Source organism: Danio rerio, chromosome 5 (genome assembly GCF_052040795.2).
Source record: "Danio rerio strain M-AB ecotype USA chromosome 5, GRCz13ab, whole genome shotgun sequence".
NCBI classification, from domain to species: domain Eukaryota; kingdom Metazoa; phylum Chordata; class Actinopteri; order Cypriniformes; family Danionidae; genus Danio; species Danio rerio.
In genome coordinates, this window is record NC_141025.1 from 55,327,501 (window position 1) to 55,347,547 (window position 20,047).

Sequence of the window (20,047 nt, forward strand, 5' to 3'; positions counted from 1 at the left end):
TAGTGTCTGGAGGTTGTTTCCTTTTTTGATTTAATGTACTTTAAGTACTTTAAAGTACTTTAGGCTAATAGATTTCAGTGGTTCAATTTGGTATTTGAATGTTGTATTTTCAAGTCTACTTTATCTCTGCAACATTAAAATATGTTTTAATCAGAAATAAATAATAATAGTTATTATTATTTTGCATGTTTTGCTCAGAAAAGTCAAATTAAATTAAACGGAAAAAAATGGTCAAATTATTATTATTATGATTATTATGATTATTATTATTATTATGTATTTTAACAAATAAAAAATAAAAAAATAAAAATAAACATTATACATTGTACATGTACATTACATATATTTATAATAGCTTGCCACTTCCCTTCAAACCACCAGGTTTTACCCATTTGTTAGCAAGAGGAAATAATTCAATCATTTAAAATGCTGTCACATTTAATGTGATACATTATTTCTTTATATATGTTGACAAGTGTATTTTTTTAGATCTGAAAAAAATATATAAACAATGTAAACATTAAATACGCATTAACGTGCTATTGAATTCTTTATATAAAAGCATACTTGGAATTTAAACTGAGGTGTATTAACATTATGATACATAATCCCTTATACATGTTAATGTGGGCAACCCATTGGCGCAGTAGGTAGTGCTGTTGCCTCACAGCAAGAAGGTTGCATGTTCTCCCTCCGTATGCGTGGGTTTCCTCCGAGTGCTCTGTTTCCCCCACTGTCCAAAGACATGTGGTACAGGTGAATTGGGTAGGCTAAATTGTCCGTAGTGTAAGAGTGTGTGTGAATGAGTGTGTGTGGATGTTTTCCAGAGATAGGTTGCGGCTGGAAAGGCATCCTCTGCATTAAAATGTGCTAGATAAGCTGGCGGTTCACTCCGCTGTGGTGACCCTGGATTAATAAAGGGACTTCGCTGAAAAGAAAATGAATGAATGAATGAACATGTTAATTTGATTATGTCAAAACATTCCTTGACAAAAAACCAATGGACAGAACAAATCCACCTCTGCATGAATGTTATATATCCATTTTGTGTGGTTATTTTTAGCAAATAATAAGAAAAAATAATTATAAGTTTGTTTGGCAAAATGTACTAAAAGAACTGACAAAATAATTAAAATATTTTCCCAACTTGCCCAATTAGCGCTAAGAAAGCTTTATGAGATGATGCTTAAGGAGGAATGGACATGGTCAATTAAGCCTAAAAGCACAACACCTTACATCAGGATAACAGCACACACTCCTGCTCCCTCCTCTGTCATTTTTCTCATTTGTGCAACAATAATTACCTCTCACATATAATAAAACACACACACACAAAATACATGAGAGCTCTAGCTTGGATTAAACCCCCTGAATCAAAGCCGAATCAAAAGGTGTCAAGTCATAATTGCAGTTTCCATGTCAGTATGCAAAATCAATACGCTAACCATTAACACACCAGAAAACGTTCATGCTGTGGCTTTTACAGCAAGGGAGAAAGGAAAAGGCTGAAATGTAAATAAATACGCAATCAAAGAGACAGCTGAAGGTTTAATTATGGCTTTGATTTGATGATGGGTTTCCAGCTGGTCAGATTTGATATTGAGGCAATTAGAGGACACAATGGGGGCACATGATGATAGCGATTTCCAACCGGACTCCAAAAGAATGGCCACATCTGACTACAACTGATCACGTTTACATGCACACCAATAGGCTGATAATAGCACAAAAAAAAAAACTACTAACTGAAATAACCATTTTCCCATTTTACATGCAAACCATAGCATGTAGATGTAAGAAATGCTTGTTTACAAGACTTATATACAAATAAATCGATTGTGAATAAAACTTTCTGAATATAATTTGATATGTAAGGTGTCATAACTGTTATCTATTAAACGTGCATCATTTGAAATACTGAAATACTTTAAGTTCATCTTCATGAGATAAAAAAGCATTTTTTTTTAACAATTCTTTGGCTTAAAATAATTTGTGGTATATTACAACTTCTCTTGCTGCAAAACATTTGAGCTGTCTGCGAGCATGTAAATAAATAGTTTACCCCAAATCTTTAATTAATTCCCTAATGACACCCTCAAATGGTTCCAAAATAAGTGATCCTAAAATTTATAATTGAGTAAATCCAGGAACAAAACCAGAAAAAATGTTACCGTGACCGACGTCCACCAAACAATTTCAGTTTTCCCGGAACATAATGTCATTAAACTTGTCATATAGCATTATGGGTCAGTCATGGATAATAAAAACATAAAGCTACTGTTGGAAAAAGGAATATATTTTTTATTATTTTTGTCTTCTTTTCTTTTCATTAAACAATTGTATTTGCATTGCTTAAAGGTTATATATATAAAATAAACCTCTTCTCATGAGTGTGATATGCCTTGTACACTAATAAAACATTTTTGCAAAAAGAGATGAAGCTGATAGACATGCCTGATTGTCTAAAATTAACTTGAGCTCTGTAGCTAAACGTCCAGTGAGCTGAGAATATGTGCAGTTTAGAAGTCTTATGCTTTTTATGTTGTACAAAGAATTCATAGAAAAAGAGGATGTATGTATGGGTGCGGCCAATAGTGGACTGGAGAATGACTGACAAGTCACAAATTTCACTAAATTCCACCTGTTTACCAAATCAAGTGAATCTAATTGGATTTCATATTAGGATTTTAGTTAAGATACTCCCAAAAGAATTCTGCAGAAATCGGCTAATTTTAACCAAAATACTCAGCAGAAATAGCAAAAAACTCCTGCAAACTCCTTCTGGCCCAAATTATGACAAACTAAGCCTTTAAGAAGTTAGCCATTTAGTCACGTTTTCTGGGTGATGTGATATTGTTTTGCTTCTGTCTCCCAGCTATCCTGATCCATTCTCGCGTTTCATCTTCTTGAGATCTCTTTTAATCAGGCTCATTATCAGATTTACTCATGGTTTTAAAATATGAAAATATGCTTTAGTGTCTTTTGCCATTTTGAAAATAATATTATTTAAGTTGGAAACTATGGCTGAGTACACTTTAAAACATCTGAAATGTTGTTTTGGTTATTCTAAAATCTCTTAACCATTTCTGTATTAGTGTTATTACATCATTAATTACCTCCAGAATCAAGTCAAGAGCATCTGCGCTCAGCATCTCACGCCTTCAAATGCCACCAAGCAATCATTGCATGTCTGCTTTGTCTTCTAAGGTGCAAGTATTTTATTTAATAAGACAAAAATGATGCAGCTTTTCCTACCACTGCACATTCTGGTTTTACTTTTGATATTTCAGTTCATCAGGAAGTGATGAATTTGTTCACTTAGACTTACTAGATGGAAATACTACTTTATTCGCACATCTTTTATACAATATTCCTGTTTTGTGCATAAATTTAATTTGCATCTTTGGACGGAAAGACAGTGATCTAAACGCAAGGTCTAAAGCACATAGCACAGGTGCAATTAGGATGTTTAAGGATGAAAAAAATAGTTGGTGCACCTGGCCCATGGTCTTAAAGCGTTGTTCTTATTTTCTTAATGAGTTAACAGTGTTTTTTAGACATAACATGCATTAAACCAATCAGTCTTATAACCTATTCCTTTAAAGAGCAAGTTGAGGTCACATAATGGCATATTCACTATTTACATGGTGGACTGTACACAGAGAAACTGAATACTAAACTAGCAGTGAAACAGATTTGCTAGTATATAAGGCAGGGGCGGACTGGGACAAAAATTCAGCCCTGGCACTGTAGCCACATCAGCCCACATTAACACACCAACACAGCCCCACCCACGGACACGCACATTTAGTATTTATTTTGGTGTACAGATGGTATAATAATATGACATTCTTGCCAGATTTTGATAACGTCCGGGTGACCTCGGATTGGGTCGGTCAATCTTCAGGCGGCCGTCGCCGATTGGGCCAAAGGCTTAACATTTATTTTTATTATTATTATTATTATTATTATATTTTTTTAAATCAACATCATAATATCACATCTAGCAAGAGGTAAAAGCTGCCTGCACGTAAAAAATACATATTAAAAAAAAAACTGACCGGCCCACATTTAAAAATTGTTCCGGCCCTTCTGGCATTTGCCAGAATTGCCAGTCCGCCCCTGATATAAGGTTAAAATATGCAAGCACTTCAGCCCTCCGAAAAGAAGAGGGCAAGGAAGGAATTAGCATTTTTTATATTGATGTAGCCAATAATAATCTTTTACATTTTAATCCTTCATTTACAAATATTTTAAAATTATTCCGTTCTCTTATTCAAAGAAAACATTATAATGATTTACATTTTGTAAAGTCTGTTTTGGGTTAGCATACTGTGTGCGTGGAAGCGATAATGTTCGTGAATAATTCACAGCAAGAAAGACAAAAGACACTCCCCCACTGGCTAATGTTCACCCATCAATGACATTGTAAAGTAATGTCCAGCTGGAAAAGCTAGCCCAAACTAAATACATGTTGTATTACTTGCTGTATTATAACCATGTAAACACTATGGGTAAACAATGTATGTGCACTTATACAGCAGGCACAAAAAAACTTTTATTTGAAATTATATAAAATGTGTTTGCAAAATTGTTGTAATAAAAATGTTCTTGTGCATTAAGCGTAATCAAGTTAATAACATGCATGAAAACGCACTCATTGTTTTAGACATCAAAACAAACGTGAGACAAATCAGGGAAAACATTTCTTGAATGGCTGCACCTGCTAGGTTGTAAAAGTGCTCCCAAAGGTGCCTGCGGTCCAGGTATCCCTCAAGAGCTCGAGTTAAAGCCCTAGGGAAGTGGTTTACAGAAGACAGAATGGCAAAAACAGCTTCCAAAAAATCTTCTGCAGCTGACATTGGAGTATTAGGAGACTCCTCTGTTCCTCCATCCACACACAGACCTGAAAGTAAATTAAAAAGTTTGTTTTAAATTGTGCAATATGTTGCATTAAAAAAAAAGGTCTGACAGAAAGTGACATTTGTTTAATAAAAATAAGCGTACCTCTTTTAAGCTGCTTTTTTTATATCTTTGCTTACATGTATGTTTAATTGTCATATGTTCTGTGTTGTATGTTTTTTTCCATTTGATGTATTCCTGCTCCAATTGTACAAAATATAATAAACTGAACTGAATGGAACACAACTACTACATTACTAACTATTAACTACTAAATATATATATATATATATTAGTTAATCTTTACTGCAAATCTAATTAAAAATTTAAAAATATGTAAAAAATAAATAAATAAATAATAATAATAATAATAATAATAATAATAAATGTGCATTCAATGTAGGAGAATGGATTAAATTGAATGCTGCCCCAATGATATTTTTTTCTCCTAACTAAACGTTACAATATAATATAATATAATATAATATAATATAATATAATATAATATAATATAATATAATATAATATAATATAATATAATATAATATAATACAAAAATATTATAAAATACAAAATAAAATAAAATAAAATATACAATAAAAAATAAAATAATACAAATATTATATAATTTAATAGAATACAAAATAGAATATAAAATAGAATATATAATATCATTTAAAATAAAATAAAAAAATCATAAAATGAATTTTTTAAAAATGATTTTATTTATTTTTGATATTTTCAGGTTTTTAACCTTGATTGCTGTGTTTAATTTTGACTTGACAAACTGAAAAGTGTGTAGAGCAACAATAATGATGAAAAACTTAACAAAAAGCAATGCTGAATTTGTACTACTGAACAGGCTATCTGACTATTCTTTACGTATAGCAACAATAATATAAAGCAAATGAGCAAAAAGCACAAGAATGTATGTCTTGAAAATCAATATAGGTCAGAATTTCCATAAAGCAAAAAGTCAGCAAAAATGTGTTTGAAACAAAACATACAATATGAAAGCACATTAAGATGATGTGAATGTCCTTGTCTACATGTAGTGAGGTTGTAAAGAGATGCTGGACACTTGTCTTTGCTTCAGCTCCTGTCAGTCTCACTTCCTACAGATGACAGGCGTTTGAATAAGCTATTGAATGCAACGCAGCATTCGCTGAGTGTCTTTGATAAAAAGCAGGCCGCTGTTTGCACTTTTTTGACAAACGTTAGGCTCTTTTGAAATGACAGGCCTAAATTACCTGTTGTAGTAGAGTGTGCAGTTTTGCCAACACTGCTGTGCTTAGCAGGGATCCTGACTTCTTTTACTAGTGAGAGACTGATGGGCTTTTGGTAGAAAACAGTATAGTGTATATATACCATTTTACTTTGCAATACTTTATAAGAGATTGTTTGAGCGAGATTGCCTTGTTCTTTCACTGTTATTATCTTGTTTACTGTACCATATCACAAGTTGCTATGTGTATATCTTGGTCAGGTACTAATAACCAACCCCTTAATTTAACCTTAACCCATGTAGTTAACTATAAGCTATACTGCACTGTAAAAACACAATAAAAACATGTACAGTAAAACATTATGTATTCTAGTTCAAATCATTCCACCATTCCAGTGCAGTTTTAATGTACAAAAATAATTTTTGTTACTTAAAATAAAACAAAGCTTTATAGGAATAGTTCATCCAAAGCTGAAGATATTTGGACCATAGACGTCAATTGTTTCAGCTATGTTCAAAATATCCTATTTAGGGCCCTTTCATACACCTGGCGCAATAAGGCACGATTTGTTGCTATTTTCAGACCAGCACAACTCTAATTTTCACGTTTTGTGCCACGTTTCTTAAATAGCAAATCCATTTGCACCACTTTGTGGACTCGTGGATATGCTGGTCAAAATAGGATATGTGTGAAGGCTCATTGTTGGTGCGTTGCTATTTTGAGGAAATGAAATAGACCGCACTATTGACCAACTAAAACCTAGTCTAAAGTCCAGCGCAGAGTGCATTAGTTATGCACCTATGCAGGTCTAAACACTAACACATTGCTTAATACACACAGGATGCACAGCTATATGCAAATATCTTTACATACAGTATGAAAAAAAATTAATGGATTAAAGTGTTACAAAAAGTATTATTTTCTACACAAATATAAAAACCACTGCCTCCATGCCTTCTATATGTCGGGGTGGGGGGGTGGGGGGGGTTGTGTTGTTTTAGCTTATTCATGACAATTTGCATTTGTTTAATGTAATTATTACTATCAGTATCATTTATTATATGCATATTTACATTTGTTTTAATAAAAACAGGTTTAAAAAACTAGTCTGCCTGTTGGGTTTTGGAGATGTCTGCATCACCATATGGGGCATAACACTTTTAAAACACGAATGATTACAGGTCCAACAAACAAATGAAAAATAAAGATATAGCTAAATAAGTTGCATATATATATATATATATATATATATATATATATATATATATATATATATACATATATATATATATATATATATATATATATATATATATATATATATATATATATATATATATATATATATATATATATATATGTCTAAAATAAACAAGATCTACAGTTGACGTCAGAATTATTAGCCCCCTTTGAATTTCTGTCTTTAAGGACATTTTCACAGTTTGTCTGATAATATTTTTTCTTCCGGAGAAAGTCTATATATATATATATATATATATATATATATATATATATATATATATATATATATATATATATATATATATATATATATGTCTAAAATAAACAAGATCTATATTGATTCAATGTTGACCAGGATCTAATCTAGTCTGTCACAAATTCTTAACTCCCGATGCATCAAAAGACAAACACTGCACAAAACTTGATGACAGGCTTTTGCGAACAACAATATACTCATATGAAAAGCCACAAGGGGCAGTAGAGGGTTGCACAGGTTAATGATCTGCCTCTTCGCAATCATCTGTTTACGAGCCACCGAATGAACCGTGATAAATGAACTGCTGGTATTTCTCGAGGGAAGGGATTCCACAAACCAATTCTATCCTCCGCTAACAAACCTTTTGCAACCTTGACGTGTTGCCAACAAACACACCTGTTGATTTTCTAGCAGACCTCACAGATGAGTTTCCACTGGAGGCCCTTAATTGGAACAAGACATCGCTATCAGTCCCTCGAAGAATCCCACCAACAAGCTCCCTATTTAGAGCACAGCTTAGCGCTTAAACGCTCCCAAACTGCGCTGAGAGACAGCGACGCGGGCGAGGAAACTTTAAAAGAGCTTTTCTCTAAACGCTAGACAGCAAAGCCGCCGCGTTTCTTCTTAATTAGCCAGGCTGCGGCCAGGCAGTGTTGATTTACGGCGACGTGATTCTCCACACCAGACGTGCACTCAGCCCAGCTTGGTTATTAATGAGCTTCCCCGTAATGTGAATTAATGTGCGAGCACAAAACAGCCTTTAAAGGTTAGACTTTTCAGAGTGGAGGAAAGAAAGAGGAAAATCTTTAAAGGTCATTCACTTTGCTCTCACATGAGTGTTTATTACTAAGCTCTATTGATTTCAAAATGATGAGGAGGGCGATGAGCGCGACGATGACTGAGGAAAACGACATCCTGGATGAATCCGAGGACCAAATACACAAAATATGATCAGTACTTTAAAATGATTACCTTGAAAATATACGTTTTATGTGTATTCTGAGCTGTTTTGAGAGACTGAATCATATATAGATATTGAGTATAACTGTATGATTCTCATTTTATTTTTGTTACAATGACAGAACAAATAAGTAAGCAATAAAAATAAACAAATAAGCAATAATAAATAAATAAATAAATTAGCCATAATAAATAAATAAAATAAATTAGCAATAATAAATTAATGAATACATAAATAAATAAATAAGCAATACAAAATAAATAAATAAATAAGCAATAATAATAAATAAATAAACAAGCAATAATAAATAAATAAATACCTTAATAAACAAACAATAATAAATACATAAATAATAAATAAATAAATAAATAAAAGACAAGAAAACAATAAATCAAAACAAAAACTATCAAATTGAATCAAGATAAATAAACAAATAGAAAATTAGCACAAAAAAATATATAGCTTGCTTTGTTTATGTTATATATATTTGCATAAGTATGAAAACAAAAGAGTAAATGTATTCTAGACCTACAATATCACATTCACATTTAATGTTGTAAATGGGAATTTTTGATCTCACATGAGTGTTTGTTACTGAGTTCTATTGATAAAGAAATAATTAAGAGGGTGATGAGTGAGTAAAAGGACATGCCAAAATAATCAGTGGACAAAACATTTATCTCATGAAGCTGACCTGCACACAAAGTGATTTTAATCCAGGTGGATCTGTCTTGCTTCACAAAAATCAACACAATGGAATTATAAGTACAACCACAAATCAGAAAAGTTTGAAACATTATGAAAAACACAAATAATAAAAAAAAGAAAGAAATTTATAAATTGACTTCGCCTTGTATTTCATTGCAGACATTACAACAAACATTATTTAATGTGTTCCTCATGATTTGTATTGTTTTGTTTTTTAAAAACCTATTTTGGTTCTTGCAATACAGCATTTACTACTTTGTAATGTTGCCAATTCTTTTCGCATCACTTAAAAGACATTTAGGGACTCCAGAAGTGTCTCAGGTGTAATTTTGTCCCAATCTTCATGCAAACTTAAAGTGAGCATCCATACAGGGTCTTCATTGTCACATTTTGCACTTCAAAATGCACCACACATTTTTTATTGGAGACAGGTCACGACTGTAGGCAGGCAAGTACTTGTATCCCCTTCATCCATAGCAAATACTTAGTACAGTAATGTATGCAGAATGAGATTTTGCATTGTCTTTTTGAAATTTGCATAAGTGTCCCTGGTAAAGAAGGCATCCTATTGTGCTCCAAATGTACTCTATGTACTTTTCAGCAGAATTGGTGCCATCACAGAAGTGCAAGTTACATTTGCCAAAGGCACTGACACAACCACATACCATGACAGACCCTGGCTTTTGGACTTGTTGCTGGTAACAATTGGGATGATCCTTTTCTTCTTTGGTTGGGAGCACACAGCATCCATTTCTCACAAAAAAAAATAAAAATAAATAAATAATACCTAAAGTACTGATTCATTGGAGCACAGTACAAATTTACACTGTGTGATGGTCTATCCCAGATGCTTCTGGACACTGTTAAAATAGGGCTTCCTTTTGGCACAGTACAGTTTTAACTGACTTTTGTGGATGTAACTACTCAATGTGGTACTTGATAAAGGTTTGCCAAAGTAGTCCTGAGCCCATGTGCTGACATCGCTTAGATGAATGATGATACTTGATGAAGTGTCACCTGAGGAATACTAAAAAAGGCCCTTGTCCTTTATGCACAGAAATTCCTACAGATTCCTTGAATCTTTAAATGATGTTATGCACTGTTGAAGTGCATTATGCATCTTTCTTTGAGGAACATTGTTTTTCATTTCATTTCAATCATTTTCTTATGTATTTGTTGGCAACTGGCAATCCTCGACCCATCTTTGCTCCTAAAGCACTAGACCTTTCTTGGATGCTACTTTTGTCATAATTAGAATCACCTGTTGACATCACCTGTTTCAAATCACATCTTTATTTAACCATTTACCTGATTACTAGCCCTAAACTGCTCCTGTCTCAACTTTATTTGGAACTTGTTGTAGGCTTGAATAACATGAAAGGATGTATATTTACAAATGAAATTAAGTTGACTAAACTGTCTGAAATGTAATACAAGTCAATTTAACTTTGGATATTACTACTTCTTTATTTTATTTTTCCATACTGTCCCAACTTTTTCTGATTTGGAGTTGTACATTTAAGTAAGTACTCAAGTACAAGATATAAATACTTTTATATCTATTTATGAAAATATTGATTGAATTTTACAGTTGTAAAGGATCCATGCAGCAGAAATACAACCCTAATCTTAACCCTAAGGCTGCATGTACACTGAAGCACTTTTTTCTTGAGCTAAACGTTTCTGCTATTGTTAATATTAGCGCTGCACTTTAAGCACTTGCAGTGTTTTGTTTTTACAGGTGTAGAAAGTTGGAAAACGCAGCAGCCACCAGGGTTAAGCCGTGGTCACACTGGACTTCTCTTCCCACAGACTTCCATTCATATGCACTGAAATGCGTCAGACCGCAGAGCCGGCCCAAGGCATAAGCGAACTAAGCGGCTGCTTAGGGCCCCGTGGCCACCAGGGGGCCCCCAAGAGTGCTTGAAATTATTGTGTGACTTTCGTTTTAGTTTGTTGAGTTGTGGATTAGTGGTGGGACAAAATATATGCCCATTTATAGTGTTATTTCTGACCGCAATACATACTCAGGCGCCAAGACATTTACCTAAATTTACAAAAGATCTGATTTAATTAATCAGTTTTCCACACTGACTTTGGACAATTCCACACTGACAATGGGAAGTTGTTTCTGCAGAATAATAGTTAGAATTGTCTTAAAACATATATTTTATGATGTAAGCAACACAGCTACAGTGAATAATGTGTGTTTTAAATTTATAGTGTGCGAATTATCAAGGATTGACGATATATTGTTTGCACCAAGGGGGCCCCAAATAAAATCCTGCTTAGGGCCCCCTGAAGGCTTGGGCCGGCCCTGTCAGACCGGAAACGCAAGCTCGTTCGACAAGTTTCACAGGTCACTGCATTGCAAACATGCGAAATCGCATCACTTGACTGCGTGAGACCAATCGAGGATTAAAACATGAACTCTCTGGTCAGAGTTAAAAAAAGGACCAATCGCTCACTTTTTTAAATGTCTAATCATTTTGTTTAATCCCGCCCCTTTTCACAGCACCGTACTACAAAATTTCGCACGCACAAACTCTAGTGTGACCGCAGCATTACTTTGTATGAGAAACTTAAAGCTAATGCTGATTAAATCAGGTTCAATTTAAGAGTAAAAGCCAGTAATGTATTAAATATTTTATCAAATACTGATGCTGAATTTTAGATAGAATGATGGCTTAGACAGAAATCAATGGCTGTAATATTGTAATGTAAAACAGTTAAGACTTTAAAAATGCTACAAAACAATGCTTCAGCAAAATTGTTTCACATTACTAAGCAACAAGAAATATTTTACCAACTATATATTTAACATATAAAATGTTAAATGATTTAGGCTATACAACAATTCTGTTTTAATCAACAATGAAAACTATAAATGCTTTTCATTCATTACATTGATGGAGTAATTATTATCAAAAAGGTAAAATGTTAAGGAGCTCTGCTTTAAAAAATGTAAATTACATCATTGCTCTTGCCTCTAAGAAGGTCCTTATTAGGCTCTATGTGAGCATTTAACATGCTGATTGTATCTTAAAAAAAACATAATACCAAGATAGAGTTTAACTTTCTAAATAAAAAAGGTTGAATTGTGTAACAAATAAAAAAAAAATCACATGATTGACAACTCAACTTTGACCAAAAGTTGGAGACCGCGAATTATGTAGTCGGAGGTAGGTATGGCTGCATTTCACTTTTTTAAAAATAAAATCAGAAAATCAGTTAAGACAAAAACAGAATCCAAAAAAATTAAGTGAACAATAGGGTGAGAATGTGGTAAAATCCGAAATCGTGGTAAAAATCAGACGAAGGCCTTTTTTTTCAAGACGGCTTTTGTAAACCTTTGGTTGGATTTAGGGAGGTGGGCGGGCAGGTCAATCGGTAAAATTGGTTAGGTTTAGGGAAGGAGAAGAGTGGGTCAGACGACTGGCCGGTCGCACAGTCAATTATTTAGTCGGTCGACGACGGCCCCTGATGGATTTACGCGAGAACAACGCTGGCGCGAACGGCACTCGCAAGAGACATTTGTGAAGGAAAAAAGCACACAGAGTGGCCTTTTGCGGATTCTTGAAAACAAAAACTGCAAAAATATGTATCTCTCGGGATGTATTTCGCTGTCTCCAGAAACGTCCACGGGACTACGTTTTCAGAATAAGCCTGGGTTGTTTTAATTTCACGGTAGTGAAATAGCAAGCATCAAATGAGTCTGATTGAGACGAGACTCTCAAGACCTCAGTTAGCATTTACTATTAGCAAAGAGAAATGTCAAATTTTAGACTAGCAATCAGAGGTGGGTAGTAACGAGTTACATTTACTTTGTTACATTTACTAGAGTAAAATTATTGGGTAACAAGTACTTTTTGAGTACATTTAAAATTGTGTACTTTTACTCTTACTCAAGTTAATAATTAGAGATCATTACTTTTACTTTGCTATATTTAGCGGCATTCCTTCGTTAATGCCAAATTATATTAAATATGATCCATATATCTGGTTTGCAAATATCTTGAGGTGCTGCATTGGAGAGATTGTGTAGCGCGAGGTTGCTATAAAAACGTGTCTCCCACTTTCGTTCAGAGCGTGCGCCTGTTGGAATGATGGCTGTAGTCTAGGAAGACATGCGAGTTTATACTGTGGTCCCGCTTGCCATCTGTGGTTCCGAGAAAGACGGTCCGTGCAGTGAGTTTATCGGACCAGGTCTCCCACAGCCTCAAGTTCAGTCTATGTTTTTACTCCAAGATGTCAACAAGGATAGTTTCATAATCCGCTGCAAGCATCACATTGACATCGCAACATACTGTATGCATGAATGACAGCTCCGACCAGAAAAAAACACGTAGTGGTAAGTGGCAAAATGATCCATATTTTTAGACCTTATTAATAGTAACTATGGGATAACTAGAGTAGTCACATTAGTCATTTAACCATAAAAAATATAACATTTAAACATTATTTTGTAACACACAAATGCTTTAACAGAAAGATACTATCAACACATTTCTATAGATTTAATATCTCATTTCTAACTGATTTCTTTTATCTTTGCCATGATGACAGTAAATATTATTTGACTAGATATTTTTCAAGATACTTGATGTTTCGTCACATTAAAGTTATAAGGTATCTGACATATTGAATCTGAGTTATTGACATATTCTTATTAAATGACAACTTATTTACATTATGGGGTTTTTTTTATAAGTTGTTTATATTTTAAGACTTTTTATATAAAAAACAAATGTGACACATATTGTTTGCTTTAGGGTATGCAAATACTTTGAAGCAAAAAATCTCTAAATCATTCAGAACGCAGATAAAACCCTATAATTCTAAGGTGACAATTTTTAAGTGACATTTAAATGCTTAATTCAACAAGTGAGTGTAATTAATGATGGTTTATTCTGTAGACAATCAAAATAAATATTGCTTAAGGGGGCTAATAATTTTGACCCTAAAATGTTTTTTGAATATTACAAACTATTTTTGTTTTAGCTGATATAAAACAAGTAAGAGTTTCTCCAGAAAAAAAAAAAAAAAAAAAAAAAAAAAATATATATATATATATATATATATATATATATATATATATATATATATATATATATATATATATATATATCTATATATATATATATATATATATATATATATATATATATATATATATATATATATATATATATATATATATATACATATAATGAAATAATGAAAAGTAACTAGTAACTATTTACTGGAGTAATTGTTTCATCAGATACTTTTTTTACTCGTGTAACTTTTAAGATTGTTACTTTTGCTTTTACTTGAGTAAAAATTTCCGCAAGTATTTGAACTTTTACTTGAGTATAGATTTTGGATACTCTACCCACCTCTGCTAGCAGTAATTATTTTCTTTAGCTTATTTTTTCAAAACTGAAAGGATTCAGCATGGTTGCTCTCCACAGGTTTTGTGTGACTTGAGTAATATTATATCATCTTGTAATATGTTATTTAGTGAACAACAGCCTATTGAAAATAAGAGGAGACGTGTGAAAGGAAGAGCCATTAAAAACAGGTGCAGGCTATTAAGAGCAGCAAGGTCACCAGGCCATCCATACTAATCAGTCTTTCCACCAATAAAGCACACTACATTCATTTGTAGAAACCAATGAAAGCATCGATGTGCTTTAATGAGCGTCTCCTCATAACCTCTTCTGTTAGGCACTGATGAAACCTACATCAGACCCCAGCACATGTGGAAATGAAGAAATAAAGAAACAGTTTAACAGACCAACCAAACTATATTCCTTGCCGAAAATTTGCAGAATGTTTCAGTCAATAAGAAGAGTTAAAGAGAATAAAAACTATACGTAGTGTGATGTATTAATAATGCTAATTATTATAATTGCCAATGAATTAATGAATGAATTCATATAGCACAAGTAATCTGCATTGCTGCACACCCGGTGGTTTCACCTCACCACCACCAGTGTGTCAAAACGTATTTATGTATGTATGTACAGTTGAAGTCAGAATTATTAGCCCCCCTTTGAATTTTTTTTTTTCTTTATTAAATATTTCCTAGATGTTTAACAGAGCAAGGAAATTTTCACAATATGTCTGATAATATTTAATCTTCTGGAAAAAGTCTTATTTGTTTTATTTTGGCAAGAATAAAAGCAGGTTTTAATTTTTTAAAATACATTTTAGGGACAAAATTATTAGCCCCTTTAAGCTAATTTTTTTTCGACAGTCTACAAAACAAACCATCATTATACAATAACTTGTCTAATCGCCCTAACCTGCCTAGATAACCTAATTAACCTAGTTAAGCTTTTAAATGTCACTTTAAGCTGTATAAAAGTGTCTTGAAAAAGATCTAGTAAAATAGTATTTACTGTCATCATGGCAAAGATAAAATAAATCAGTTATTAGACCCTTAGAGGATGCCCCTCCAGTCGCAACCCATCTCTGGGAAACATCCACGCACACATTCACACTCATACACTACGGACAATTTAGCCTAACCAATTCACCTGTACCGGATGTCTTTAGACTGTGGTGGAAACGGGAGCACCCGGAGAAACCCATGCGAACGCAGGGAGAATATGCAAACTCCACACAGAAACGGCAACTGAGCCGAGGCTCGAACCAGCGACTCAGCGACCTTCCTGCTGTGAGGCGACAGCACTACCTACTGCTTTTTTTTGTTATTATTATTGTTGTTATTGTTGCTGTTATTATTATTATTATTATTATTATTAGTAGTAGTAGTAGTAGTATTCATATTATTATTGTTGTTGTTGTTGTTATTATTATTATTATTATTATTATTATTAATATTATTGTTGATAATAATAATGGTATTTTGTAGCAAAAATGGTAATAATGACTTAAAAGAAATGAAATAATATCAAAATTATATTTTGACCAATTCACAAAGTTTGTTATTAACCGTAAACATTAACTTAGACCTTTTTAAAAATAGATGCTTTTATGTGAAGGATAATCTAAATTATGTGATGTGCTTATTATGCATCCACTGACACATGCAATACATACTATTTTTTAAGCATTGCCAACTAACCTCATATAGCCAGATCTATACAGTACATTATATTCTGTATGAAACATGAGCGCAAGCACAAAAAATAATATCACATATTGGCCTCTAGTGTCACTAATAACAAGCAGTTTATTGATTTCAATATATAGTCTTATTAAGAGTCTTACATGAGTATGAGATGATGATCTGCAGCAGTAAACAGTCTTTGTGAAGGATGGTCTGCAGGAGTAGAGCTGGATTAAAGCCAGGTCCAGAAACCAGTAACTCCAACAGACACAAAGAAGATCCTTCAGATGATGAAAAATCCCTTTAAAAAAACAGAAATCATAGATCAGTTGAGTACATGTATTTGGAATTCATTAATACATGATATGTTGATTAATTGATCAAACTCAAACTGCTGATGAAATGTTTTGGGTTTGAATTATTTATATAAAGTTTTCATATGAACTATATTCTGTGCTGTATTTATTTTTATTTAGTCTTGTATTTATTTAGTCTATATATATATATATATATATATATATATATATATATATATATATATATATATATATATATATATATAATATATATGTAAAAACAGTACATTATAGTGAAACATAATCATTTAAAAATATTTTTTAATGGAATATATTTTCAAATGCTACTTAATCGTGTAAGTGCAAAATTAAATTGCATTTGAGCTGCATAATATTTTATTGCATTATTTGTTGTGTTATAGGTTTCATATACACACAGGCGCATACATGCACGCACGCATGCACGCACAAGCGCACACGCACACACACACACGCACACGCACGCACGCACGCACGCACGCACGCACGCACGCACACACACATTGTATATTTATATATATATATATATATACAATGTTACATTAAACGAAACAATGTACAAATAAAGCAAATATGTATAGTATGCAAATATGCAAATATGTACTGAGGTCCTCTCATTCTGCTCGGTTCTGTTGAAGAATAAACACTGCATAATCTAAAATGCCAACCGTTCAACTAACCATCATTTTTTTTACCAGCAATCTATTCAAGGGTGCTCACAAAAGATAAACAAGGTGACTGGAGCTGGATTAAGTCTAAAGGCGCATTGTATTACAATGTATTTCCTCTGTAAAAGGCATTGGTGAGATGAAAAATGTTAGGAATCAAGGACATCTCATCTTCATTCAAATGAACGCTGCAGAACAACAGCTTTGTCACAAAGAACAAAGTGTCATGTGCTCTTCATTGTGCTCATACACCATCTGAAGAAAGAGTAATAGCCCTTGCAAACAAAAAAACTAATTTGTGCAACATGTGTGTTATCTATAGTTGCGAAGATGGAGCAATAATTCTATTCTTCAAAGCCTCATTAACAACCATAAGCAAATGATCATAATGTACTGCCTTAATCCTTAATATTAATATTTCTCAGAGATTTTGTGAATGCTGTGGCATTCTGCATTCAAATAAAGCTCAATTTGTACTAAAGAGCCCAAAGTGTGCCAAGAAAATATGCCCCAAATCATTATACAACCAGCCTGAACCGTTTATACAAGGCTAAATGGATTCCTGCTTACATGCTGTTGACTCCATATTGGTGACTCCAACTTTGGCCCCGCGGGCCCCACTTTGGGCATCTCTGACCTAAATAAAGACATAAAAATGTCTGCGATCACACCAATGGTAGTAAAATTAGCCCTGATAACCATAGCAAACATCACTAACTACGATTATTTATTTCTGACCTTTGTGAAGAGCAACTATTTAAAACCCAAACAGACACAAAATATAAGACAACTAAAGCTCTGCTATAAAAAGTGAACATTATACTTTAGATAGACACCAGATTTGTCAAGTCAAAGCACTGGTAATCCACCCAATATCCCACTTTAACAGTCACGATAAATCTGTAAACTACACCACAAGCTCAGGTTTCGCTGTTCATCTCCATCTCAGAAACTCAAAAGTGTACATAACGCTCTCTGATTTATAGCTATATCTCGTCTCCTTTATTGCTTTTTTATTTAATAATCCAAGCTGTCAGTTTTCTGGAGTGTTCGAGCGAGGAGATGGGGTCTGGTTTTGGTGCATGGCCTCACGGCTCTGGTGGGGCCCTCACCGCGAGACCCTCAGGGAGTCGTGAACGCAGCGAGGCTAAATAAATAAATAAAAATTGGAACAGGCAATAAAAAGGCACTAATTTAAATCCCTTGGACTTCACGGAAGGGCTGACGATGGGTGATTTGTGCGAGCGGGACACGCGATGAAATCACGCTGGAGTGGGAGTCTGGAGCTGAGTTTGGGGCTTGAGGAGGGTGATGTGAGATGTGCCTGACATTCTGCGTGGCTTCACAGTCCTCCTACAGGCTCCGTTTCAGACTTTCACACCCGGGCTGAAGACCCGCGGCGCATGTCAGCATAAACAGCATGACTAACTGTGGCATCTGCATCTGGCCTGCATTAGGCCTGTGAGTCTGGGGGTCTGGCGAATGCAGGAGTGTATTAACAGTGTTTGTGCGCATCTAACGCATGAAGGAAAACTGAAAGGCCACGCTTGACTCATTTGGGTGAGCTGAAGCAGCAACTCGCTTTATTATGTGAGTTATGTCTTTGTGTGTGTGTGTGTGTGTGTGTGTGTGTGTGTGTGTGTGTGTGTGTGTGTAATGAAACCATGAGCTCAGCAATAAAGGTAGAGAGTAAACTGAAGTTTTATTGTGTCTCACATGCAGTCTTGGGTGTAATGTGTTACAAGTGCCATTTTCTTTTTTACTATTATGCAATTAGATTTAAACTATTTAGAGGCTTTAAAAATCATTTTAAAGAAATAAATAAGCAGCATTATTAATATTAACATTTGAATTTATATAAATTAGATTCATTCATAGGCGAGGCAGTGGCGCAGTAGGTAGAAGGTCGCTGGTTCGAACCTCGGCTCAGTTGGCGTTTCTGTGTGGAGTTTGCATGTTCTCCCTGTCTTTGCGTGGGTTTCCTCCGGGTTCTCTTGTTTCCCCCACAGTCCAAAGACATGCGGTACAGGTGAATTGGTTAGACTAAATTGTCTGTAGTGTATGAGTGTGTGTGTGTGAATGTGTGTGTGGATGTTTCCCAGATATGGGTTGCGGCTGGAAGGGCATCCGCTGCGTAAAAAAAACTTTCTGGATAAGTTGGCGGTCCATTCCGCTGTGGCGACCCCGGATTAATAAAGGGACTAAGCCGACAAGAAAATGAATGAATGAGATTCATTCATACATTAATTTTTCTTCAGCTTAGTTCCTTTGTTCATCATGGGTCGCCACAGCAGAATGAACCATCAACTTATCAAGCATATGTTTTACACAGAGGATACCCTTCCAGCTGCATCCCAGCACTAGGAAACACCCAAACACTCTCACATGGATACAAATACACTATGGCCAATTTAGTTTATTCAATCTATACCACAACTGTGGAGCACCCAGAAGAAACCCACGCCAACACAAGGAGAACATGCAAACGCCACAAAGAAATGCCAACTGGCCCAGCCTGGATTCAAACCAGTGACCTTCTTGTTGTGAGGTGACAGTGCCGACCACTGAGTCACTGTGTCGCTTAATAAATTAAATTGTTATGAATAAAAAAAAATTCTCAAAAACGTAAGTAGCTTCAATTAAACATTATTTATGTAATTACCAAACATTTGGTACTTTTCATGAGTTG

General features: G+C 34.0%; 1 protein-coding gene across 1 annotated transcript in view; it reads right to left on the reverse strand.

Annotated features, from left to right (window-relative positions):
* The window catches only part of si:ch73-280o22.2, a 203,660-nt gene that overhangs the window by 87,143 nt on the left and 96,470 nt on the right, over positions 1–20,047 (reverse strand). The window contains 2 exon segments of the mRNA XM_087254122.1: positions 4,724–4,906; positions 16,517–16,656. Of these exon segments, the coding sequence (XP_087110248.1) occupies positions 4,724–4,906; positions 16,517–16,656 (323 nt within the window).